Source organism: Rattus rattus, chromosome 5 (assembly GCF_011064425.1).
Source record: "Rattus rattus isolate New Zealand chromosome 5, Rrattus_CSIRO_v1, whole genome shotgun sequence".
NCBI classification, from domain to species: Eukaryota; Metazoa; Chordata; class Mammalia; order Rodentia; family Muridae; genus Rattus; species Rattus rattus.
In genome coordinates, this window is record NC_046158.1 from 104,933,012 (window position 1) to 104,960,811 (window position 27,800).

Sequence of the window (27,800 nt, forward strand, 5' to 3'; positions counted from 1 at the left end):
TTCTCTTCTACCATTTCAGTTGCGTTTATGTCATACAACATTTAATATTATCTCATGCTGAGCTTTTTGATCTTTGGATATTTAATCTAAAATGTCCATGTTCATGATCAAATATACTTTAAATACACCTTTTGATGTCTCCAAGGTAGAGATTTAAGTACACAATGTTAAATCACATTATACATATTCGAGTAACATTTTGTACTTTCTACATACCCTAACACAAAGTTTTGACCACAAAAGTCTAACGAATGCATAATAAATACATCTCTATGAGATATGTACTCTTAATATGAAAAGTTAAACCATCTTTTATACTTTGTTTGCATGGCTAATACTTCCAAAAGTCACAAAAATGTATAGTTATTGAATTATTGGTCTGGAAAATATCCTTTCATTTATGATCAAAAGTATAGCATACAAATTTATATTTACCCATCATAGTCTTCATTGATTCCAGCAAATTTTGTTGTTTCACACTCTACAAAAAAGATTAATAGGAAAAGTGCAACTGATACAACAGATGTCACTAATGAAAATTTCAACTTGTTCTTATTAGTCATTTCCAATCTGTCAACAATTAAACCTCCAAGAAAATGGCCAATTACACCTCCTGGAATTACAAATAGTCCTGAGAAAGGAAAATAAAGTACTGTTAAACACAATCTGTTGAAAGCACAGAAAAATTGCATATAGATGTCATTCCCTATAGATTTCTAAACAAAACAACCTAAAATACCTCTGGAAAACATGGTATTTCCAGAGGGTCACATGCTCCACTATTTTCCATAATAGCCAGAGAAGCTGGAAGCAACCCAGAAGTCCTTCAACTGGAGCATGGATACAGAAAATGTGATTCATTTACACAATGGAATACTATATCTTCAAAACAAGGACATCATGAGTTTTGCAGTCAAATGGATGGAACTAGAAAATATCATCCTGAGAGAGGTAACTTAGATCCAAAAGGACATGCATGGTATATGTACTCACTAATATGAGAATATTAGCCAAAAAATACAGAATACTCATGATACAATCCACAGATGGTAAGTTTAACAAGAAGGCAGGTCCAAGTGAGATGTGTCAATCCCACTTATAAAGGGGAACAAAATACTCACTGGAGACTGATGGAAGGAGGTATCTGGGTAGGGTGGGGGAGGGAAAAGGTGGAGTAGAATCAGTTATAGGGGGAAACAGGAGAGAAGCTCAGAGGGCCAGGAGAATGCATGGAAATGTCCAGTATCTAGGGCTTCTCAGGACTCAGTGGGGGCAATCTTAGCTGAAATGCACAACAGTGGGGAGAGGGAACTTGAAGAGATCACCTCCAATAGACAGGGCCCTCAGTGGAAGGATGCGGTTACCAACTCACGGTCAAAGTTTCTGATCAGGAATTGTTCTTGCCTACTGGAAATGCAGGGACAAAAATGGAATAGCGATGGAAGATAAGGCCATCCTGTGACTGGCCTAGATTGGGATACATCCTATGGTCAGACACCAAACCCTGACACTATTACTGATGCTATGTCGTGCTTGCAGACAGGAGCCTGGTATGGCTATCCTCTGAGAGGTTCTACCGCCATCTGACTGAAAGGATGCAGATACAGCCAACCATTGGAGTGAGGTCAGGGACCCCTATTGAGGAATTAGGGGAAGGAATGAAGGAGCTGAGTGGTATGGCAACCTCATAGGAAGACCAACACTCAAAACTAACAAGGACCCTTGGGAGCTCCCAGAGACTAAGCCACCAACCAAAGGTCATACAGGGACTGGTCTGAGAATCCCTAGCACATATGTAGCAGAGGACTGACTAGACTGCCCTCAGTTGAACAGGGTAAGTCTAATCCTATAGAGACTTGTGGCCCTAGGGGAAGGAAGATGCCCAGGAACCCCTGGGCAGCACACTTTCAGAGGCAAAGGGGGGGGGAATGGGATGAATTAACTATGGAAGGGGGGGACCAGGAGGGGGACAACATCTAGAATATAAATAAATAAAATAATTAGTTAAAAAAGAAAATGAGGTTTTGGAATAAATGTGGACTTTATAATATATATAACCCTGTGGATGGTAGGTCTACTGGATTCTGGTACTAATGTTGTTATTGTTTTACTTCTATGCACCGAGTAAGCAATATAAGCCAGGAACCTAGTCCATGCCACATAGAAATTAGGAGTTTTCTTATTGAGAGATATTAATACTGAGCCCTTTGAGTATATGGCTTATTTCCAGAAACTTAACTGAGATGGCAGGCTTTCTCAAAAATTTCTGTGAACTAGAATTGGGTGAACCAATCTCTCAGATCAACATGAACATTTTTAACAACAATGTGAGATTCTAGAATACTAACAATACTTTATGGTTTTTTCTACTTAAGCATAGGAAACATATTTCAGGAAGAATATGAACAAGAAAAAAGCAGAAGAGGAGAAGTAGAAAAAAAAACACACACACGCAGCAACCAACATAGGAACCACTTTCAAAAAAAAACAGTTACTACTAACAATGTCTTGAGAGGTTCTCAAGTTCTAACACTTCTATTGGTCTACTAGGAGTCACCATTGGGCTTGCAAGTCATGACTGAGAATGCCTATGCACCTGCCTGAAATGCTAGAGATTTTGTCTTCACTCTCTTTCTTTTTTTCTTTTCTTAATTTACATTTCAAATATACTCCCTTTTCCCAGTTTTCACTCTGGAAACCCCTTATCCCATCCCCCCTCCTGCTTCTATGAGGGTGTTCCCCCACCTACCCACTCCCTCTTGCCTCCCTGCCCTGGCATTCCCCTGCACTGAAACAGGCATGGAGTCTTCATAGGAACAAGGCCCTCTCTTCCTGTTGATATCAAGTAAGGTCATCCTCTGCTACATATGTGGCTGGAGCCCATGGGTCCTTCCATGTGTACTCTTTGGATGTTGATTTAGTCCCTGGGAGCTCTGAGAGTTCTGGTTGGTTGATATTGTTGTTGTTCCTATGATGTTGCAAACCCCTTCAGCTCCTTCAGTCTTTTCTCTAACTCCTCCATTGGGGGTCCCTGTGCTCAGTCCAATCATTGGTTGAAAGCATCTGCATCTGTATTTGTCAGGCTCTGGCAGAGCCTCTCAGGAGTCAGCTAGATCAGGCTCCTGTCAGCATGCACTTCTTAGCGTCCTTAATAGTGTCTGGGTTTGGTGCCTGTATATGGGATGGTTCCCTATGTGAGGCAGTCTCTGGATGGCCTTTCCTTCAGTCTCTGCTCCATATTTCAGAAACAGATTTGTATAGCAGCATTCTTTTCACCAAGATGTTTTGTTTTTGCTCATTCTACTATGAAGAATACAGAGATATCTATTGATCCTTTCACACTTGTTTATTATAAGAATAGTTTTTATTTAAAAATATATTACTGAGAACCTGCTAAGCACAAAATGCCAAATGGAAATCATTCCATTGAAGAACCCTAGCCAGCAGTTTACGGGTTACACTGAGGAGCACGGTCCTGGTCCTTTCTGCTATTGCACAAATCCTTCAGGAACTGGGGAATGACATTTCTTTTGGTAGGAGGGGAAGGGGTCCATTCTTTCAAGAATTGCAGAAATGCTGACTTACCCTAATCTTGATGTGTTAATCACTTTGGAAAAACTGTGATCACAAGCAAAAACTGTATAAATACATTGTGTTAGAGAGTACTTTGGAAAATAAATCCAACCTTCCATAAGAAATTAATTAGTCTAAGTCACACTTGCAGAAGAATTCAATATATAAAGACGACCATATGAAAGTAAAGCGTTGTCCATGTGAACTTCTGTGGGAACCTCGATTAAAAAGTGAGAAGTAGCAACATGTAACCTATGAAGAGTGTGTCTTCGTCGTGGTTTTTAGTGCTATGCAGACACAGCATGTCCATGCCAAGCTCTTTTAAAAGAAAACATTTGTCTTCAGATGGCAAATAGTTTCAGAGTCCATTATCATTGAGGAAGGAATGATGGCAGCGCATTGGAAGACAAGGAGCCGAGAGTTCTACATCTGGATCGGCAGGCAGCAGAATCGAAAGTGACTGTGGGATTACCTTGAGCTTCTGAGATCTCAAACCCTTCCCCTTGATGACACAAGTCCTCCAGCGAGACTACACCTACCCAACAAGGCCACACCTGCTAAAAGTGGGCCAAGCATTCAAACACATGATTCCTATTCAAACCACCACAGAGTGAGTTGATGGATTTAATTTAAGACGAGGACAACTCAATAAAGGGAGATTGTAAAAAGTAATATAAAGTCTAGGAATGAAAAGTTTCTTCATAAATTAAACCAAAACCAACTAAACTGGTATGGAGGAGAACACCTAAAAGTTAGAGGAAGACTGAAAACTAGCCTCATTTACAGATCAAGTTCAAGGATACAGCTTTTTAGGAAGATTAACAATGGGGCTTCAAATCCCCTTCCTGGGAAACACCAGAGATGATTGTCATTTTTCTTGGTCACTCTCCAGTCTTGATAGTAAATCCCTGTTGTTGAGGAGATCCCAGACTTGAACTATAAAACGTGGAGAAATCAAGCTGGTGTTGATTGACTGACTGTCTTTCATAATACAGGAGGTGCTACACTGGTTCCTGGAGGATGATGTAATTATCAGCTATACCAAGGTGGTTAACCCTGACAACTGTGACAATGACTGGCAAGGTGTGACCACTTCTGTAAAAGTGGCACAAATTTTAGGGGAGGAACCGGTCCCTCTCTCAGTGGACTTGTATTATTTCTTTTAGGTGTATTTCTAGGAAGGATTTTTTTTTTAAAATCTTTAACCTTTTTGTATAGGCCAGTCATTCTCACCCACCGGATCGGTACTCAGTTCCTCATCCAATTCCTCCTGCCCAGTCTCCAAGAGGATGTCCCCACTCTCCTACCCTACCAGGCCTCCCTTTTCCCTGGGGCTTCAAGTGTCTCCACAGGTAGGTGCATCTTCTTTCACTGAGGCCAGACAAGGCATTCCTCTACTGTATATTTATCAGTGCCTCCTATTAGCTAGAGTATAAGGCCTGGTTGGTTGCTCAGTGTCTGAGAGATACCGGGGCTCTAGGTTAGTTGAGACTGCTGGTTTTCCTATGGGGTCATCTTCCTCCTCAACCTCTTTCAGCTTTTCTCTAATTTAACCACAGGGGTCCCTGGCTTCTGTTCATTGGTCACTTGTAAGTATCTGTATCTGACTCCTTCACCTGCTTTTTTGGGCCTCTCAGAGGCTTGCCATGCTAGGCTCCTGTCTGTGTCAGGCCTTGGAGCCTCCCCTTCAGGTGGATCCCAATTTGGGTCAGTTATTGGATCTCCTTTCTGTCAGTATCTTCTCCAGTCTTGTCCCCACAGTTCTTTTAGACAGGAACAATTCTGGGTCAGTGTTTTTGACTGTAGGATGGCAACACCATCATTTTACGTGATGCCCTGTCTTTCTACTAGAGGTAAACTCTACAAGTTCCCTCTACCCACTGTAGGGCATTTTATCTAAGGTCCTTCCCTTTGAGTCCTGAGGGACTTTCACTTCCCAGGACTCTGGTACTTTCTAGAGGGTCTGCCCACCTTCTACCTCCTGAAGTTGCCTGTTTCCATTCTTTCTGTTGTCCCTCAGGGCTTCACTACTGTTTCCCACCATTCCCAATACCTGATCATGTTCCCCTTCTTGTATCCATTTACAAAAAAAAAAAAAATAAAAAAAAATAAAAAAAACTCAAACTTGGCACTATTACTAAGATTAAGTCATGTGACTGAAGAGATCATAGTTCCTAGGGAAAATCCTACTAGTTTTATTCAGCTGGATGGATATACTATTAAATCAAGTTCTAATGATTTATTATTATACCACAGATTAATGCATCTCATAACAGTCACTGAAGAATTTTCTGTCTACAGTAGATTGTGACTAACTCAGAGGCTCACAATAGCCAAAACCCAGAGAAAGAAACTGAAGAATGTTCAGCTCTGAATGGAGCATATGAACAGTAGACCCTCTTCCTAAGGTTCAGGAATCAGAAAGACTGTAAGAAGCCAGAAAGTTGGTAACCACAAAGAAACCGTGTTTAAACATGGAAATAGGAGTTGGTCAATAAATTCATGCCCTAGCCATAGATCTATTGGAAACTAATAGATGCTTGGAGAGGGAGAGGCCTTTTCTGTTAAAAGTCTACCTTAAGGTATCACTGTGTTTCTTTTAAGTGTTTATCTTGAGGTACCACCAATCAGATAACTTCCCTGAGCTACAGACCTTTGTAATTGGTGGTTTTATGTACCCAATCCTCTGAATAACGGAGGAAGTTTCCCCTAGGAGACTTCCACAGAAAACCACAGTCCATTGACAAAATGAAATGTTAATTTACTATTGGATGCTTGACAAAACCAAAGCTTTGGCATAGAAGCCTGAAAACTCTGTAGACTGATAGTCTCATTTGGAGATGGACAGGAGTCTATGCCACAGCTGAGGATAACAAAATAAGCTTAAAACTCATCCTCACAAGCCAGAGTAGAGCATGCAATTATTAATATATCTTTTATTTTGAGCCTATTGCATCGGCGCACATGAAGAGACCAGTATATAAACATATCAGGAAACCAGATGATGAAAAAGAAAAAAAATCAACATAATCATCTGCTAATGCCCAGGGCTTCTGTATTTGTTAATATTTGGGTTTTGTTTTGTATTGTATAGTTTGTTTTCTGCCCATACTTTACTCTTTCTTACCTTTCTGTCCTTGTATTTATTTAAGATTAATGGAAATACTCTTTAACACTTTCACTGGTTATACCAAATGCTGTAACATGCCTGCTTGACTTTTATAGCCTAAAAATAGCTATTATGTTAATTATTTTCAATTATTTCTAGAACCTTTTAAAATTTTCATTCACAATGTCTTTTAGAGACACATTCTCCATATACTTTCAAGATTGAAATGTATCCAATAGCAATTGCTCTTTACTGTCAAGACATAAAACAACTTTTACACATGTGCCTGAAAAAATATCGTTGGACTTCGGCATTATGGCATTGTTTAGAAGGATTAAGATAAAAATTTAATTTTATATCTCTAAGTATTATAATGGATAAACATTGAATCTCTCTGGCAGTAAAGAAGAAAGGATATCACAGGGTAATTACAATGCATTAAGTTCAAATCAATGTGAGTCTGAAAAATAGAGTTTCCAGGTGAAAGAAATAGAAGAATCAGTAGAAAATATAAATGTTTTAGTAAAACATGGAGGACAGACACACAAGCAAAAATGTATAGAAGCGTGTGAAAGAATGCTATATTTGGCTTGAGTTGTTTCCTAAAGGAGAGGGAAAGAAGAAATACCTACCTGTGAGCATAGAAGCAATCTGGGGAGTTATTGAAAACTGAGTTTGTAAGTGGTAAGGCAAAAACTCTAAAGATGTATGGAAAGTAAAACTCTCTGAAACTTTGCACATCGCCTGGGTCATCAGCAGCGGGTTCCTCAACATGTACTGAAATACAGAACAGAGTGTGTCACAAGGATTTTATCCCGCCACATGCAGGAATGGCTTTCTAGAGTCTAAACCGAATGTTTCATATTATGAAAATCAAACTACATAATTCCCCAAGACACATTTAGTAGGAAACTTGTTTGGCTTCTCTCTACAGCAAATATACCTTTTTACTACATCTCTGGTAGCTCGTTGGAAGTATTTCTCAGTGCCTTATTAGACACATTCATGTTTTGCATTTAGTTATCTCAGTGAGTACAATTTTTTTTATCATGTGATTTCACTGTATTTATTGGTTTGAGTAAGATTAAACATTTAACTAATATTTAACTCCCTAATGTTACAAACGTTGTCACATTAAAAACCTATGTGCATGTACTCTTCAACTCCTATGGCAAAATAGCTTTAGAATTATACGTGCTCAGAAGGGATTTTGGGATAAGAAGTTTATGGCTAATTTATTTCAAATTTCGGCCTAAAGTTTTCTTCAGGTTGTATCTTTATATACAATATCTCAACATCATTAGATTCCATTCTCCTTAAGGAAAACCTTATACTGTAAGGTTCACCAGAACAATATTTAATGTATGGTAGGCCCTTGTAGTAGTCATTAAGTCACTGAGATTGGGAAGACCTTACAATTGCCATCAAGCTGCAGCTGAATATTCTAAAGCCTAGCCGTAAGTACAGCTTATAAGAAAACAATAAAACCTCTAGATAAGTCTGTCCTTCAGACTGTGAACACTTTAGTCATCCCATATGCAGCTCAGAATGTTAAGCCTTGAATAAATCTTACATTGATAAGGTAAAGAGTTTTGTGTCCTGCTACTAAGTTTTGTCACGCATCAGTAGCAGAGACTGCCTTATATAACATAATTGGAAATATTTGAAGACATTCGTCAGCTGCTAATTTTTTTTCATAAAGGCATACACAAGATCATATTTGTTTTGTGTTTCTATGGATTGAAATATAAATGTGCAGATTGGAGCCGGAGAGATGCCTCAGTTGGTAAAATGATTGCTTTTCTCAAGGACCTGAACTCAACCCCCATAACTCATATTTAAAAGATGCCAAAAACAGTGGTACACATTCATAATATCAGTGCTGAGAGATGGGGACATCGGGATAGTCCTGAGGCCTATTAGTAAGCTAGTTTAGCCTACATAGCAAGTCCTGGGCTTGCATGTTTCCAAAAGGAGATAAAGGTGGATAGCTCCTGAGGAAGCACACCTGAAGTCACCTGGATAGCTCATGTAACTGTACATATTTCCATGTAAACCTGAACATACATGAACATTTACATACATGCCAAGAAATACAAACCTGTGTATTTCTTCATATAATTTAGGTGTTCACCGTGTGTGTATTTGTGTGTGCTATTCTATTACACTTCCTTGTGGTTTGAGTTGATTTGTTAAGAATTCACTATTCACTGTTTTATATTCTTACATTTAGGGAACCATTATTAATCTCATGTACTGCCTACAGATTCATTCATGTGCACAAAATCTCCTTAGGACACACTGAAGAACTATTTAAATTAGAGAAATAACAAAGAATATTGATCAGCATAACAATAAATGCACATACCTCACAGTATTAGTGTAATATTCATAAATGCCATGATACTCAATTAACCTATTAATCAAAAAAACCAATAAAATTAAGTGTGGTATATTTGTACATACATGCACATGTGTATATGCTTTGGCATGTTCATGTATATGTATATATGCATCCATCTACATGTATATATCTGTTAGAGAGTGTTATTTGCTATAACAATGAATGAAATATCATTTGTAAATGATCATATGTAAGTGAAATGAAATGTATTAATCATAAGTTGAAGAGAAAGACAAATTCAAAATGCTCTCTGCAGTATCTAGGGGGCTAAGAAAATAGTTTCTCTATGTACAAAACACTGATTATAATAGTGTTGTAGAAGTAAAACTGGGAAAGGATGAAAGGTGGTAAAATCATGCCAGGAATAAGCTTTTGTGTACAGTGGGATCAATGTGATCCTCAATCATAAGTTATATAATTTAAAGGAGTCTCTTAAAGACAACAAATGCATAAAAGTTGTAAGGGTAGGACAAAGGCACACGAGTTTTTCATGATTCGGTGTGTACTATTCACAGTGAGTGAGATATCGTAATGAACCCTAAAAATATAGATAGTTAATTTACTTCTTTCAAAGAATTTTAAAAAAGACAAATGTTAACACTCAGTCTTCTTAGACTTTAGAAAATATTGATAAGGATTTAAGCTTAATATTTATCGATATAAATAATTTATAGTTATTTAGTTTCTGCATTGTTAAATAATAGTTACGTGTAATATCTGTATAGAATTAATATTAAATAGGCCAGCTGTGGAGCTGCAAACCTGAAACTCTAGGACTCCAGTGGCCAAAGAAGGATTAATGCTCAAGTACACCCTGAAAAATAAAATGAAACTTTCAAACATGGAATTAAATGATCAAGGAAATGTAACCAGTTAATATCATGATTGATTTCATAAAGATAAGCATTAGAAAATAGGAATAGATGAACATCTCACATATAAAATCCACTTAGCTCTAAAAGGATTCAACTACTCAGAAAAACTATACCATGAAGGTAGTCCATGCCGGACCATAGCTCCTGTTCACATCAAGACTGACAAGGTCAATTCAGTCCACACAAGAAATGTAAGCTCAGTTCTTCACAGTAACAAACAAAAACAACTCACAATTTTCATGGATGTATGAAAGACCAAGGAGAGCCAAAACTAACCAAGACAGTAAGAATGCTGTTAGAGGTATCACTGTGCATGATTTCAGGTGATACTACAGAACCTTAATATAAAAGAACATGCTATTGGCACAAAATAGACCTGGTAATCAATGTAGCAGGAGACTGCTAAAACTGTATGCAACTAAAGTCACTGTGATTTTGACGAAGGAGCTCCAAAACACAGATTGGAGAAGTTAGTATCTTCAGCAAATGCTGCTGGAACAACTGGACATCTGTAGGCGTAAGAACAAAGCTTGATCTTTGTCTGTTACCCTTCACAAAAAGGTTACAAATGGATCAATGACCTACCCCACTATTATACCTGAATCTCTGAAACTACTAAAGGATAAAATAAAAAGTACATTTAAAGATAAGGAAAGGAATTTCTAATTATTATTTCAGTGACATGAGAAATAATGTCAACAGTGGAGATGTGGAATCTCACGAGATCGAATTGCTTCTTTTTTTTTTTTTTTTTTTTTTACAAAGAAGCCCTTAACAGAATGAACTGATACCATTCTAAATCTTCCCAAATATATATGTGACCTATGGTGTTAATATTCAAAGAACAAAATAAACCTACAGAAGGTAAACAACCCACTTAACAAATGCTCTAGGACACTGGACTGAGAATTCCCTAAAACAAATCAGACCTAATTTCCCAGCCTCCTCTCCAACACTCCAGCAAAGGAGTGTTTCTTCACCGTCTATCCTGGTTCCTAGATGCCAAGTCCTTCAACAGAAGAATGCATAAAAGATATATGTGGAGCATTTACACAATGAAGTATTCTTCAGCTGTTAAAAATAAAGACAACAGAGAATCTTCAGGGAAATGGATGGAACTAGAAAAACCATCATTCTGTGTGAGGTAACCAAGACTTGGAAAGATAAATATTGTATATATTTACTTATATGCAGAAATTCACTGTTAAGTCAATGATAAACCAACTACAGCCCTTATACCCTGTGATGTTATGTATTGAAGAAGGGACTAGGGGGCAACAACAGAAATACCTTATTAATACTTTGGAAGGATTAGGGTTCTCTTCCCTACTGAAGGTCATTTATCTTTCTCTTGGTGTTCCTATTTGCCTGTAGTTCTTTCTCTACAGTTAAGAAAAGGGGGTTTGGTATACATGGAGATGGTAAGAGGAAAAAAGGGAAAGAGAGGAGACATATTTTAATAGTAAAATAAAATATTTTCTAAAAAGGAATGGGATGGTTTGAGTAGAAAAACTGAACAAAGAATAAGTATCTCCAAGAAAGAGGAAATTACTAAATATTGGGAAGATATACAGTTCTAATGTGAGTTAGGAAAATCCAATTGATGTCATTTTGTAGACTCTTGAATGTGTTATTCACAGTGTAAAATACTCTAAGAATGAATGAAATGTGTGTATGAAATTATAATCATACAATTTATATGCCAGAAAGAATGTTATAAACTGAAGAAAATATATTCAGACTGGGACTAGAGCGTTGGAAGGGGCTCCCTATGTATCTCTATGTCTGTTACTACTCTAATAGACCTGTTTATCATACAGAGAAACAAAGGATTTTTGGTTTAAATACTGGATTCTATTTGTGTGTGTGTATGGGGGAGGATATGTGTTAACACATAGAGCTCTTCTAACTCATGTAATTTTGTTAAATGTCATAAATATTTCTTCAAAGACAGTGAAAACAAAATTGTACCAGATAAATTAAAACCAAATCAAATTCTACTTGTGCCTTATCAGTCTCTAGCACTAGATGGTATTTAGCAAAGAAGGGGGCTAATTCCATTATAAGGAGAATGTATAATTTAGTGATTTATCTAAGAGATAAATCACCAAACCTTTCATACAAATTTAAATTAAACACTTTGGCATATGCTTAACTGTATAAGAAAATTACACAGCTCAATTTAACTGGCTTATTAACAAAAAATTTTTACTTTACCCAAATGGCAAAAACAAAACCCTTGAAACGAGGTTGAATTTTCTGATCTTTCAGTCTCTTGTCAAAGGAAGGAGGTTCCTTTCTTTTCGCAAGTTTTAACTTGTGTGCACCTATAGGTTGCAAGGAAAAAAATACTTTTTTATCTCCGAGTGAATATGAAAGTATACATCAAGCTCTTGTACACATTATAATAATTGCATTTTGTCATGGAATGGCAATTGAGTTATGTTAAACACACTAAAACCAATGTGTGTTTTAGAATGCAAATTCTTAAAAAACAATTGTGCTTTGCAAAACATAATTCTTTGATAATGAAAATTTCTCACATTTGACCTGTTATAATTCTGTAGTTGGTCACAATGTATGTCTTTTAACTCCTTAAAGTATGGTATCCATTGCTAAATTAATTTTTAATTTAATGTAGAATAGCCATACTCAATAAATAACATTATTGACACTCCTCTAAAAGCCTCCCCCATGAAACATCATTTGTGTACCATAAAATATTTTGTAGTATGATCATTTAATTAGATGCTGAGAAAGCATTTGACAAAATTCAACACCCCTTCATTATAAAAATCCTGGAAAGAATAGGAATTCAAGGCACATACCTAAACATAGTAAGAGCCATAAACAGAAAACCAGTAGCGAACATCATACTAAGTGGAGAGAAACTTGAAGCAATCCCACTAAAATCAGGGACTAAACAAGGCTGCCCACTCTTCCCTTACTTATTCAATATAGTTCTTGAAGTTCTAGCCAGAGCAATCAGACAACAAAAGGTCAAAGGGATACAAATTGGAAAGGAAGAAGTCAAAATATCACTATTTGCAGATGATATGATACTATAATTAAGTGATCCCAAAAGTTCCACCAAAGAACTACTAAGACTGATAAACAACTTCAGCAAAGTGACTGGGTATAAAAGTAACTCAAACAAATCAGTAGCCTTCCTCTACTCAAAGGATAAACAGGCTGAGAAAGAAATTAGGAAATGACACCCTTCATAATAGTCCCAAATAATATAAAATACTTCAATGTGACTTTAACCAAGCAAGTGAAAGATTTGTATAGTAAGAACTTCAAGTCTCTGAAGAAAGACATTGATGATCTCAGAAGATGGAAAGATCTCCCATTCTCATGGATTGGCAGGATTAATATAGTAAAAATGGCCATTTTACCAAAAGCAATCTACAAATTCAATGCAATCCCCATCAAAATTCCAATCTAATTCTTCATAGAGTTAGAAAGAACAATTTGCAAATTCATTTGGAATAACAAAAAACCCAGGAGAGCGAAAACTATCCTCAACAATAAAGGAACTTCTGGGGGAAACACCATCCCTGACCTCAAGCAGTATTACAGAGCAATAGTGTAAAAACTGTATGGTATTGGTACAGAGACAGGCAGATAGACCAGTGGAATAGAATTGAAGACCCAGACATGAACCCACATACCTATGGTCACTTGATTTTTGAAAAAAGAGCCAAAACCATCCAATGGAAAAAACATAGCACATTCAACAAATGGTACTAGTTCATTTGAAATGTAAGTAAATAAATATATCTAATAAAACTTTTAAAAAAGAGTTAAAGAAAAGAATGCAAATTGATGCATTCTTATCACCCTCTACAAAGCTCAAATCCAAGTGGATCAAAGACCTCCACATGAAACCAGATACACTCAAACTAATAGAAGAAAAAGTGGGGAAGAGTCTCGAACATATGGGCAGTGGGGAAAATTTCCTGAGCAGAACACCAATGGCTTATGCTCTAAGATCAAGAATCGACAAATGGGATCTCATAAAACTACAAAGCTTCTGTAAGCCAAAGGACACTGTCAGTAGGACAAAATGGCAACCAACAGATTGGGAAAAGATCTTTACCAATCCTACCTCTGATAGAGGGCTAATATCCAAAATATACAAAGAACTCATGAAGTTAAACTCCAGAGAGCCAAATAACCCTATTAAAAATGGAGTACAGAGCTAAACAAAGAATTCACAGCCGAGGAATATCAAATTATCTGACAAGCACCTATAGAAATGTTGAACAACCTTAATCATCAGGGAAATGCAAATAAAAACAACCCTGAGATTCTACCTCACCCCAGTCAGAATGGCTAAAATCAAAATCTCAGGCAACAGCAGATGCTGGTGAGGATGTGGAGAAAGAGGAACACTCCTCCATTGTTGGTGGGATTGCAAACTAGTACAACTTCTCTGGAAATCAGTATGGAGATTCCTCAGAAAATTGAACCTTGTACTACCTGAGGACCCAGCTATATCTCTCCTGGGCATATACTCAAAAGATGCTCCAACATACAGCAAAGGCATATGCTCCACTATGTTCATAGCAGCCTTACTAATAATAGCCTGAAGCTGGAAAGAATCCAGATGCCCTTCAACAGAGGAATGAGTACAGAAAATGTGGTATGTCTACACAATGGTGTACTACTCAGCTATCAAAAACAAAGACTTCATGAAATTCATAGGCAAATGTTGGAACTAGAAAATATCATCCTGAGTGAGATAATCTAATCACAGAAAAACACACATGGTATGCACTCATTGATAAGTGAATATTAGCCCAAATGCTCAAAATCCCCAAGATGCAATGCAAAAAACCACATGAAACTCAAGAAAGATGACCAAAATGTGGATGCTTCACTCCTTCTCTAAAAGGGGAACAAAAATATCTATAGGAGGGCATAGGGAAGCAAAGTATATAGCAGGGACTGAGGGAATGGCCATTCAGAGCCTGCCCCACATGTGGCCCATACATATACAGCCACCAAAACTAGATAAGATGGATGAAGCTAAGAAGTGCATGGGGACAGGAACCGGATATAGATCTTTCCTGATCGACACAGCCAAAACAAGTCAAATATAGAGGTGAATGCTAGCAGCAAATCCCTGAACTGAGAACGGGAACCCCATTAGAGGAATTAGAGAAAGGACTGAAAGAGCTAAAGGGACTTGCAACCCATAAGAACAACAATGCCAACCAACCAGAGCTTTCAGGGTCTAAACCACTACCAAAAGACTGGACTGACCATGGGTCCAACTGCATACGTAGCAGAGAATAGCCTTGTTATGGCACCAGTGGAAGTGGAAGCTCTTGGCCTTTTTATGGTTGGATCCCCAGTTTAGGGGATTGTTGGAGGACAGTAAGGAGGGGTGGATGGGTAGGGCAACTGCCTTATAGAAGGGGAAGGAAAGGGGATAGGGGGCTGATGGACCAGAAACTGGGAAAGGGAATAACATTTGAAACATAAATAAGAAATACCCAATTTAATAAAAATGGCAAAAAGTATTTTGTGGTAATAAATGTCACTACCAAGTTAGAACTTTGTGCAGTAATACATAGTACTAATGTAATAGTAATGATAATAGTAATAAATGCAATTATAATATTTTCATTCTTGAATACATATCACTACACATTTTTACTTGACATGATCTTACACACTGTCCTCTCCTACCCCCTTTACCTTTTCTTCTCATGCAGCCCCTTTTGTCCCTCCATTTTCTACATGTACATGCCATCACAGCCTTTTTCCTGCAAGTGTTATGATTTTTCCTCACATCGGATTGAAGCACCCTGGGTAACACATTTTCCTTATTCAGTAATTTGTTGGATTTCTAGGCAGGTTTTAAACCATGGCTCTTGTGAATAGAACAGTAAGAGTAATGAAGGTTTCACTTTTCTAGGATGATAACTCATTAGAACTTTTTTTTTTTAAAAAATGAAATCATATTTTTTGTTACCTTTAACTCCTTTTATAGTCCAAAGATTATCCCTCGCCTGGTATGACCTCTGACAGTTCCTCATCCTATTCCTACTCCCCAATCCTTAAGAGGCTGTCCCTCCACATCCACACCCCCCACAGCATTCCAAGCCTCCAAATTCCTTGGGGCCTCAAGTATCTCAAGGGTTTCATGCATCTTCACAGCAGAGGATTTCCTGGTCTGGCCTCAATGAGAGAAGATGCACGAAACACTCCTCCATTTCTGGTGTGACTACAAACTGCTACACCTACTCTGGAAATTAATCTGGAGGTTCCTCCGGATTGGAAGTAGATCTATCTGAAGACCCAGATTTACCACTCCTGGCCATAGAACCAAAAGATGCCTCACCATGCCCAAGTATATATGCTCCAGTATGCTAATATTTGTCTTATTTGAGATAGTCAGAAGGTGGAAATGGAGGAATAGATACAGTAAATGTGGTTCATTTACACAGCAGAATAGTATTCAGGTACTAAGAATGGGCACATCATGAGTTCTGCAGGCAAATGGATGAAACCAGAGAATATCAAAAGGACATGCATGGTACATACTCACTGGCAAGTGGATATAAGCCCCAAAGCACAGAATACCCAGTATACTAACTACACACAGAACTCAAAACACTTAACAGGTTATAGAGCCTAAGTAGGGATGCTTCAAACCCACTAGGGAGGGAGAAGAAACAAGAGGACAAAGGAGAGGGCCTTAGGGAAGGAAAAAAGGGGGAACATGATCAAGTATTGCGGTACAGGGAACAGAAGTGACTGCAATAGGGCTATCAGAATGAATGGAAGTATAAAACATTGGAAGATTGGAGGTGAGGTGCATTCAAGAATATCCCAGAGACCTGAGAAGTGGGTGAATCTCAAGATTCAAAAAAAGGGAACTTAGATGAAATGACCAACAACAGGGAGAGAAAAGATGTAGAATTCACCTCCAGTAGAAAGAGGAGAGATGGGATTGCTACAAAAACTGCAACTCAAGATTATTAAGTTCTAAAATAACTGCAGAGACAAAAATGGAGAAGAGATTTAGGGAAAGGAGGTCTAGAGACAGGCCCACATTGGGACCCATCTCAAGGGGAGGCTCCAAGGCCTGACATTAGTACTGATGCTATGGTGTACTTACAGACAGGAGCCTAACATGGCTGCCCATGAAGAGGCCCAACACGCAGCCAAGTGAGACAGTTGCACTTATACCCAATTATTAAAACTTCTTTAATGACAGTTATTCTGGATGGTGAGATATCGAGTCTCAAAAGAGTTTCAATTAGAATTAGAATTAGAATTTCTATGATGGCTAAAGTTGTTAAACTCTTACTTTAATCTTTGTAGTTTAACATATAGAGTAGATGATTTCCTAACTATTTTCATGCATATATGTCATCATATTCTGTTCTTATTCATTCACTTTTCCTATTGCTCTCCCACATGTCATGGCCACCCAATCCCACTGATTCCTCTCTGTGTAAGTCTGAAGTTCTGCTCATGTATTGTCTGTATTTCATTGCTCTATATCCAATATTCCTTAAGTTTTCCTCAGTCCTTTACTTCATCATGTCTCTAGTTGTCACACCCACAATATCCTTGCACACCTGCACACACATACACACATATACACAAAATGCATCCATTCATACATACATATTTTTAAATGTATTTTACATTTATGTAAAAAAGCTTGCTATTGGACTTTCGAAGTTTGAGTTAACATAAGATTTCCTTCCACTCTCACGATTTCATTTTTCTTTATGGCTGAATAAAATTCCACTGTCCATGTGAACTATGTTTTTTTTTATCCCATTTAACTATTTATAAAAATCTAGATAAGTTCCATCTTCTAACTATTGTAAATAATGAGGCAATAAGGAAAAATGTATAGTTACTCAGGCATACATGTGCAAAAGTCATATAGTTAGGTCATAATGGCAGTTTTATTTTCAGGTTTTTAAAAAATATTTTAATTATGTATAAATTTGTGTGTGAGAAAATATGTACACATAAGCACTTGCCTGTGTGGCCCACAAATACAGGTAGTTTGACCAGTCTCACCTCCTCTCAAAGGGGGACCTGACTTCTCAACTACTAATTCTACTTCTCTACTACTAATTCTCAGCCCTGTAATTTCTGGAATACTTTTTTTGAGGAACCTACACACTAACTGTAGAAGTTTATGTTTCCACCAGCATCGAGTGAAGGTTTTTCTTTCCCCACATTTTCTTGAACATTTTATTCTCATGTGGAGGCAAAATTACAGTGCAGATTTAATTTGCATTTGCTTCATGGTGATACCAAGCGTTCTTCAAATATTTATTTTCTGTTTGTATTTCATTCAAAACTGATTATGTGGCCAGGTGGTGGTTGCAAACAGTTTACATCAAGGGTTTGGGACGCAGATGGAGATGATCTTTGAGTTGATAGCCAGCTTCATCTACAGAGTGAGTTACAACATAACCAAGTCTACCCAGCATAGTGCTGTCTAAAAATATGAATTTCTCACATAGGCTTTGTTAGTGATGAGCTTGCCTTAACATGACTGTCTCTGCTCTATGTCAAATGTTTGGGCATATTATATTTCCATCCTCCATTTCCATTTGTATTTCTTGAAGAACTGAACCCAAATATTCATCGTTTTCCCTGACCCCTTTTTGCTCTTTCCCTTCATCACTCTTTTCGCTCTTGCCTTCATCACTAGCAAGTCCATTCCTTCACTGGCATTAGAGCTACTTCAGTGTAATTGCACTATGCATAGAAGAGCAGCTAAGGCATCTAGACTCATGGACTGAGCAACTACTGACCATTATACAAATTATATAATACACACACACACACACACACACACACACACACACACACCGTGGGAGAGAGAGAGAGAGAGAGAGAGAGAGAGAGAGAGAGAGAGGATTCATTCTATAAGTCCTGTTACTCTAAACAATCTGACTAACAATCAAGGATAAATAGATTTAAGTATACATTCATATTCAAAAATACCTACGCACTTTAAAGAAAAAGCGATTATTAAAAAGAAATAATGAGTACCACAAATACATACAAATAAAACTATAGATCATAAATATAATATTTGGATGTGCTAGTGCTTGATTTGGTAGAAACAACAACCACACTATGATAATATTTCTTTATTACAGAGCAATTTCAGTAGCAAAGCATATTCATAAAAAGTGTAGTTTATCTGTGCTTAGAGAATGTGAGCTGACGGTAAAAGTTACTGTAACTAATTATATTCTTTTGTACTCACCGGGTAAACTCGTTGGAAAGCATAACAATACGAAAAATACAGAAAACGAGATTGCAGCAACGAACAAAAAAGTTTTCCACCACCCAAACTGCAACAGTAGATGTATCTTAGCAGAGTCACTTGAAATAAAGAAAGGTGAAAAAAATGAATTAGGAACACTTATAAAGCAAATCATTATTTGTTGGGAAAAGGGAACTTTCCTGTTACTTTGCATTCACTTGTAATTTGTCACTATGACTTTGATGTAAACAGCTCGTTGTTAGTATCCAATGTTACTACTTTGTTTTTCCTCCCATCAGAGCCTCACTTCCCCACTTCCCATTTCAGTGCTATGACTCAGGTAGCAGATGGTCCTCTTTGCTCCTATTTAGTTTTCTTTTATTATTATTATTATTATTATTATTATTATTATTATTATTATTATTTTATTATTTTAATTTGTGCTTCTGGAAAACCAAATCTTCTTCATCTGGCTCCTTTAAATCTTGCGCCTGGCTTCTTCTATCAAGAAAACTGGGTTCCCAGGATCCAGGGATGCAGGGACCCTTGCCCAGCCAGTGGCATGGGTTCCTTCCAGTCTGAACCTGCACCATGAGCAGACCTGGGATGTTGGCTCTGCTTCCACTCTTACAACACCCAAAGAGAGCCCAACTCCCAGGTGCACTGAAACACCCAGGATCACAGGATCACAGAGGAACTTTGATTCCCAGAAGATCATATACACCCAGAAGTACTGGAACTCTGACACACTCAAGATCACAGTTGAAGCCAAAATATCTTTCCCAATACCCAGTGTAACTGGGACTTCCACAGGAACCAGGAAACACAAATCCCTGCACAATCAGAGGCACAGGTTCCAGCTTGCACCTGTGCCTGGAACAAAGCCAGGGTTCTGGCTCCCTACCCACTCCTGCAATCCTCAGAGAAATCTTGACTCCCAGGAACTCTAGCACAACAGGATCCAGGAGCTTGGTCACACCAAGATTTCAGAATCACAAAGGCATCTTGACTCCCAGGAGCTCTGACTCACCCAGAATCTCAGGAACACAGGATCCAAGAATCACAGGATCACAGAGACAACTGGATTCTGAGGAGTTGTGAAACAACCAGGATCACAGAAGGGACAGGTTCCAATCAGAGATAACAAGGGCAGGTAACACTAGAGATAACCAGATGGTGAGAGGCAAGCACAAGAACATGAACAACAGAAACAAAGGCTACTTGGCATCCTAAGAAACAACTTCTCCCTCTACAGTAAGTCCTAAATACCTCATCACACAAGAAAAGGAAGATTCGGATTTAAAATCACATCTCTTGATGAAGATAGAGGTCTTAAGGAAGGACATAAATAATTCCCTTAAAGAAATACAGGAACGGGGTTGGGGATTTAGCTCAGTGGTAGAGCACTTGCCTAGAAAGCGCAAGGCCCTGGGTTTGGTCCTCAGCTCCTAAAAAAAGAAAGAAAAGAAAAAAAAAGAAATACAGGAACATCAATGGGAGGAGAGGTCCTTGGTTCTGTGAAAGCTCAATGCCCCACTCTAGGGTAATGCCAGGGCAGGGAGGCAGGAAAGTGTGGGTAGCTGGGTAGGGAAGCACCCTCATAGAAGTAGCACGAGGGGGAATTGTATAGGGAGTTTCTGGATGGAAAGCTGGGAAAGGGGATAACATTTGAAATGTAAATAGAACAAATATCCAATGGAAAAAAGAAAGAAAAAAGAAATAGAGGAGAACACAGGTAAACAAGAAGCAGCCCTGAAAAAGGAAACACACAAATCCCTTAAGAATCAGGAAAACACAACTAAACAGGTGAAGGAATTGAACAAAACTATCCAGGATCTAAAAATGGAAATAGAAACAATAAATATATCAGAAAAGGAAGCAACCCTGAATATAGAAAACCTAGGAAAGAGATCAGGGGACATAGATGCAAGAATCACCAACAGAATACAAGAGATAGAAGAGAGAATTTCTGGGGCAGAGGATACACAGTGAACATTGAAACAGCCATCAAAGAAAACACAAAATGCGAAAAGGTCTTTTCACAAAACATTCATGAAATCCAGGACACAATAAGAAGACCATACCTAAGGATAATAGATGTAGTAGAGAACAAAGATTCCCAACTTAAAGGCCAGTAAATATCTTCAACAAAATTCTAGAAGTAAACTTCCCTAACCTAAAGAAAGAGATGCCCATAAGCATACAAGAAGCCTACAGAACTCCAAATAGACTGGACCAGAAAAGAAATTCGTTCTGTCACATAATAATCAAAAGACCAAATGCACAAAACAAAGAAAGAATATTAAAAGCAGTAAGGGAAAAATGGGCATGTAACATGTAAAGGCAGATGTATTAGAATTATACCTGATCTCACCAGAGACTCTAAAAGCCAGAAAATCCTGGGCAGATGTAATAAAGACCCTAAGAGAACACACATGGAAGCCCAGGCTACTATACCCTACAAAATGCTTAATTAACATAGATGGAGAAACCAAGATGTTCCATGACAAAAAACAAATTTACATAATATCATTCCACAAATCCAGCCACCAAAATCATAGATGAAAAACTCCTAACACAAGAAGGGAAACTATTCCACTGAAAAACTATCTTCTTTCAACAAACCCAAAAGAAGATAGTCAAACAAACATAATTTCACCTCCAACAACAAAAATACCAGGAAGCAATAATCACTTTTTCTTAATATCTCCTAACACCAATGGACTCAATTTTCCCATAAAAAGATATAGACTAACAGACTGGATACATAAACAGGACCAGCATTTTGCTCCATGCAGGAAACGCACCTCAGTGACAAAGATAGATATTACCTCAGAGTAAAAGGCTGAAAAGGATTTCCAAGCAAATGATTCCAAGAAACAAGCTGGGGTAGCCATTCTAATATTGAATAAAATAGTCTTTCAACCAAAAGTTATCAAAAGATATACAGAAGTACACTTCATAAATGTCAAAGGAAAATTCTACCATGTAGAACCCTCAGTTCTAAACATCTATGCTCCAAATGCAAGGGCACTCACATTCATAAAAGAACCTTTATTTAAGCCCAAAGTATACATTGTACCTCACACAATAATAATGGGAGACTTCAAAACCCCACTCTCTACAATGGATAGATATGGGAAACAGAAACTAAACAGAGACACAGTGAAACTAACAGAACTTGTGAAGCAAATGGATTTAATAGATATCTACAGAATATTTCATGCTAAAACAAAAGAATGTACCATCTCCTCAGCATATCATAATACCTTCTCCAAAACTGACATTTTAATCAGTCACACAGTAGGCCTCAACAGATATAGGAAGATTGAAATAATCACATGCATCCATCCTATCAGAGCACCCTGGACTAAGGGTAGGCTTCAATAGGAAGAGTAACAACAGTAATCCCACATATACATGGAAGCTAAACAACATTCTACTCAATAATAACTTGGTAAAGGAAGAAATAAAGAAAAAACTTAAAGACATTTTTAGAATTCAATGAAAATGAAGGCACAGCATACCCAAACATATGGGATATATTAAAAGGAGTGCTAAGAGGAAAACTCATAGCTCTGAGTGCCTCCAAAAAGAAACTGGAGAAAGCATACCCTAAAAGCTTGACAGCACACCTAAAAGCTCTAGAATAAAAAGAGGTAAATACACTCAAGAGCAGATGACAGGAAATAATCAAACTGAGGGCTGAAATCGGCCAATTAGAAACAAAACAACTATATAAAGAATCAACAAACCCAGGATCTGCTTCTTTGAGAAAATCAAGAAGATAGATCAAACCTTAAGCAGACTAACCAGAGGGCACAAGACAGTATCCAAATTAACAAAATCAGAAATGAAAAGGGAGACATAATAACCAAAACTGACGAAATTCAGAAAAAATCATCAGATCCTTCTACAAAAGCCTATATTCGACAAAACTGGAAAATCTGGATGAAATGACCAATTTTCTATACAGATCCCAGGTATGAAAGTTAAATCAGGATTAATTAAACCATCTAAAGTATCACCCAACACCTAAAAAAAAAAATAAAAGCACTTATTAAAATTCTCCCAATCAAAAAATGCCCAGGACCAGATGGGTGTAGTATAGAATTCTATCAGACCTTCAGTGAAAGCCTAATACCAATACTCTTCAAACTATTGCACAAAATAGAAACAAAAGGAACACTAGCCAATTTGTTCTTTGAAGCCACAATTATACTTATACCTAAACCACACAAAGACATTACAAAAAGAGAGAATTCCAAACCAATTTCCATTATGAATATAGATGCAAAAATACTCAGTAAAATTCTTGCAAACTAAATCCAAGAACACATCAAAACAATCATTCACCATGAGCAAGTAGGCTTCATCCCAGGGAGACAGGGATTGTTTAATATACAGAAATCCTTCAATGTAATCCACTATATAAACAAACTCAAAGAAAAGATCCACATGATCATCTCATTAGATGCTGAGAAAGCATTTGACAAAATTCAATATCTCTTCACTATAAAATTCTTAGATACATCAGGAATTCAAGGCCCATACCTAAGAATAGTAAAACCAAAGTACAACAAACCAGTAGCCAACATCAAACTTAATGGAGAGAAACTTGAAGCAATTCCACTAAAATCAGGGACTAGACAAGGCTGCCCACTCCCTCCCTACTTATTCAATATAGTCATCAAAGTCCTTGCTAGAACAACTAGTAAGTTGTTCAACAACAAAAGTAAGTCAGAAGGATACAAATTGCAAAGCAACAAGTCAAAATATTACTATTTGCAGATGATATGGTAGTAAAATTAAGTGACCCCAAAAATCCGACCAGAGACCTCCTACACCTGATAAACAACTTCAGCACAGTTGCTGCTTACACAATTAACTCAAACAAATGTGTATGTAACCTTCCTCTTACTCTGGGGATAAACAGACTGAGAATGAAATTATGGAAACTTCACCCTTCACAATAGATACAAATAATACAAAATACATTAGTGTGACTCAAACCAAGCAAGTGAGAGATTTATATGACAAGAACTTCGAGTCTTTGAAGATAGAAATCAAAGGAGATCTCAGAAGATGACAGATCACTCATGCTCATGAGTTGGCAGATTTAATATAGCAAAAATCACCATCTTATTGAAATCTACAGAATCAATGCAATTTCCATAGAAATTCCAACTCAATTCCTCATAGAGAGAGCAATTTGCAATTTCATTTGGAACAACAAAAAACCCAGTATAGCGAAACCTATCCTCAACAATAAAAGTACTTCTGGGGGAATCACCATCCCTAACCTCAAGCTGTATTACAGAGCCATAGTGATAAAAACTGTTAGGTGTTGGTATAGAGAGAGGAAGGTAGATCAATGGAATAGAATTGCAGACCCATAGCAGTGAAAGCACATGCCTATGATCACTTGATCTTTGACAAAAGGAGCTAAAACCATCCAGTGTAAAAAAAAATACAAACAGTATTTTCAACAAATGGTTCTGTTTCAACTGCTGGTCACCATGTAGAAGAATGCAAATCATTCCATTCTGTTTGCCTTGTACAAAGCTCAAGTCCAATTATATCAAGGGCTTCCACATTAAACCAAATATACTGAATCTAATAGAAGAGAAAGTGGGGAAGAGACTGGAAAACATGGGCACAGGCAAAATTTTCCTGAATAGAACACTAATGGCTTATCCTCTAATATCAACAATAGACAAGTGGGACCTCATAAAATTGTGACTCTTCTGTAAAGCAAAGGACACTGTCAATAGGACAAATGGTAACCAACAGATTGGGAAAAGATCTTTACCAATTCTACACCTGTGAGGGCTCATTTTCAATATCAACAAAGAACTCAATTAATTAGATAATCAAATAACCCTGTTAACAATGAGCTACAGAGTTGAACAAAGAATTCTCAACTGAGGAATATTGAATGGCCTGAAAGCACCTAGGAAATTTTCAACATCTTTATTCATCTGGGAAACACAAATCAAAACAACCCTGAGAGTCCATCTCACACTTTTCACAATGGCTAAGATAAAAAACTCAGGTAACAGCAGATGCTGGTGAGGATGTGGAGAAAGAGGAACACTCCTCCATTTTTGGTGGGATTGCAAGCTGGTACAACTACTCTGGAAATCAGTCTGGTGGTTCCTCAGAAAATTGGACATAGCTCCCAGCTATACCATTCTTGGGCATATACCTAAAAGATGTTCCAACATATAACCAGGACACTAGCTCCACTATGTTCATAGCAGGCTCATTTATAATAGCCAAGCTGGAAAAAAGCCCATATGTCCTTCAACAGAGGAATAGATATAGAAAATTTGGTACATATACACAGGAATACTACAGAGCTATTAAAAATAATGACTACCTGAAATTCTTAGGCAAATGTATGCAGCAAGAAAATATCATCCTAAGTGAGGTAATCCAATCACCAAAGAACTCACATGGTTAGCACTCACTGATAGTAGCCCAAAAGCTTGACTTCCTGACATACAATTCACAGATAACATGAAGCTCAAGAAAAAGGAAGACTGAAGTGTAGATGTTTCAGTTCTTCGTTGAAGGGGGAACTCAATACTCACAGGAGGAAATACAGAGACAAAGTGTGGAGCAGAGACTGAAGAAAAGGCTATTCAGAAACTGCTCCACCTGGGGATCCATCCCATATATTCAGTCACTAAACTCAGACAGTATTGCGGATGCCAAATAGTACATGCTGATAGGAACCTGATATATCGGTCACCTGAGAGGCTCTGCCAGAACTTTACTGATACAGATGAGTAGACTTGCAGCTAAACATGGGACTGAGAACGGGACTGAAATAGGGGAGTTAGAGCAAGGACTGAAGGAGCTGAAGGGGTTTGCAACTCCCATAGGAATAACAACAATATCAACCAACCAGACCCCTCAGACCTCCCCGGAACTAAACCACCAACCAATGAACACACATGGAGGGCCCCATGGCTCCAGCTGCATATGTAGCAGAGGATGACCTTGTTAGGCATCAAAGGGTAGGAGAGGCCCTTGGTCCTATGAAGGCTAGTTGCCCCAGTGTAGGTGAATGCCAGGGAAAGGAGGTGGGTGGTTGGAGGAGCACCTTCACAGAAGCAGGGGGAGGGGCGATGAGATAGGGGGTTTCAGGAGGGAACTAGGTAAGGAGATAACATTTGAATTGTAAATAAATACCCAATAAAAGAAAAATAACATCGAAATCTTAAAACAAAAATTAAGTTAAATAAAATAAAAATAAATGTTGTCATATGTTTATGTTTTCTGCTGAGAAGTATGTTAGAAAGTAAATTTAGATACTTATATGTCATTTATTTTCCATCGTTGCCTTGAGAATAGTTTTGTTACCTTTTATCTCTGAGAGCTAGATTATTATGATTTACATACACTTCGTTGAATATAATCTGTTGACATTTGACTGCATCATGTGTGAATATTTATATCCTTTTCATTTTAATGATTATTCCCCCCTTGGAAAGTCTCTTTGTATCTTTGATATATTAAATAGTCTCTCTTGAATTCCAATGATCTAATTATCTGTTCTTTCCACTCTTTCCCAAACACCTTCTTATTCCACTTTACTATGTTTTATTCTTCCTTGCCTGCATATTTTCCAATTGCCTAGTACAAGCTCACTAACTTCCTTCTATTGTATCCGTTATGATAGTGATGCTTAAATTTTACTTCAGGTAGTTTACATATCAAGATAAGATTTTGGTTTGTATGTCCTTGTTAACTTTTTCTCTGAAGGCATAAAGTCATACATGTCCATACTTTCTTATAAAAACTGTGTGTGTGTGTGTGTGTGTGTGTGTTTGTGTGTGTGTGTGTGTGTGTGTGTGTGTGTGTGTGGGTGTGGGTGTAAACCATTCCCTGTGGAAATGAGAGGTGCAGGCAGTTGTGACCAAAGTCATGTCTTATCGTAGAGTGGTGTGAATTTTAACTGCTAATATTTATCTTTAGCCCATTATTTTCAGAATTTTTCTCTAGAGAAACTTCTACAATAAAGGTATAAGCCCATATTGCCATGAGTAGTGATTAAAGTTTTGCTTTTCCTACATCCTCCTGAGCATTTATTCCATTGACTCTGGCTGTTCTAATTAAGACAGAAGGGGGTTTAAGGGCAGGTTCAATTTGCATTTTCCTAATGGGAAATGATGTCAAACATTTCTTAAATACTCTTTGTACACTTGTACTTTTTAAAGGAGCACATTATTTAAATTTTTAACATGTGTTCTAATAGTGAACACATAGACCTCTCTCTGGCCACATTTGTTCTCTGTCTTCTTGTTCCTGCCCTCACTAACAAATCCATCACTTCATTGGATTTAGAACCTACTTCTTGAAGAATCCACATATGAAGACCATCTGAGACATTCAGCCTCATGAACTGAACAACAACTGATCTTCCATTCATAAACAGCCTATATTGGATGAGTTATATATAAAAATATACATATATACACATATACATAAATATAATGAATAAAATATAATATATAATATAACATAATTTATATTATATAACAATTATATGTAACATATATAACA

General features: G+C 37.4%; 1 protein-coding gene across 1 annotated transcript in view; it reads right to left on the reverse strand.

Annotated features, from left to right (window-relative positions):
• LOC116900614 (solute carrier organic anion transporter family member 6A1-like) overlaps window positions 1-27,800 on the reverse strand; it is a 73,825-nt gene that overhangs the window by 34,877 nt on the left and 11,148 nt on the right. The window contains exons 5-8 of the mRNA XM_032902333.1: window positions 19,227-19,345; window positions 12,179-12,288; window positions 7,315-7,459; window positions 436-631 (exon numbers count right to left, since the gene is read on the reverse strand). Coding sequence (XP_032758224.1) covers window positions 436-631; window positions 7,315-7,459; window positions 12,179-12,288; window positions 19,227-19,345 — 570 coding nt within the window. The remainder of the gene's footprint in view (window positions 1-435; window positions 632-7,314; window positions 7,460-12,178; window positions 12,289-19,226; window positions 19,346-27,800) is intronic.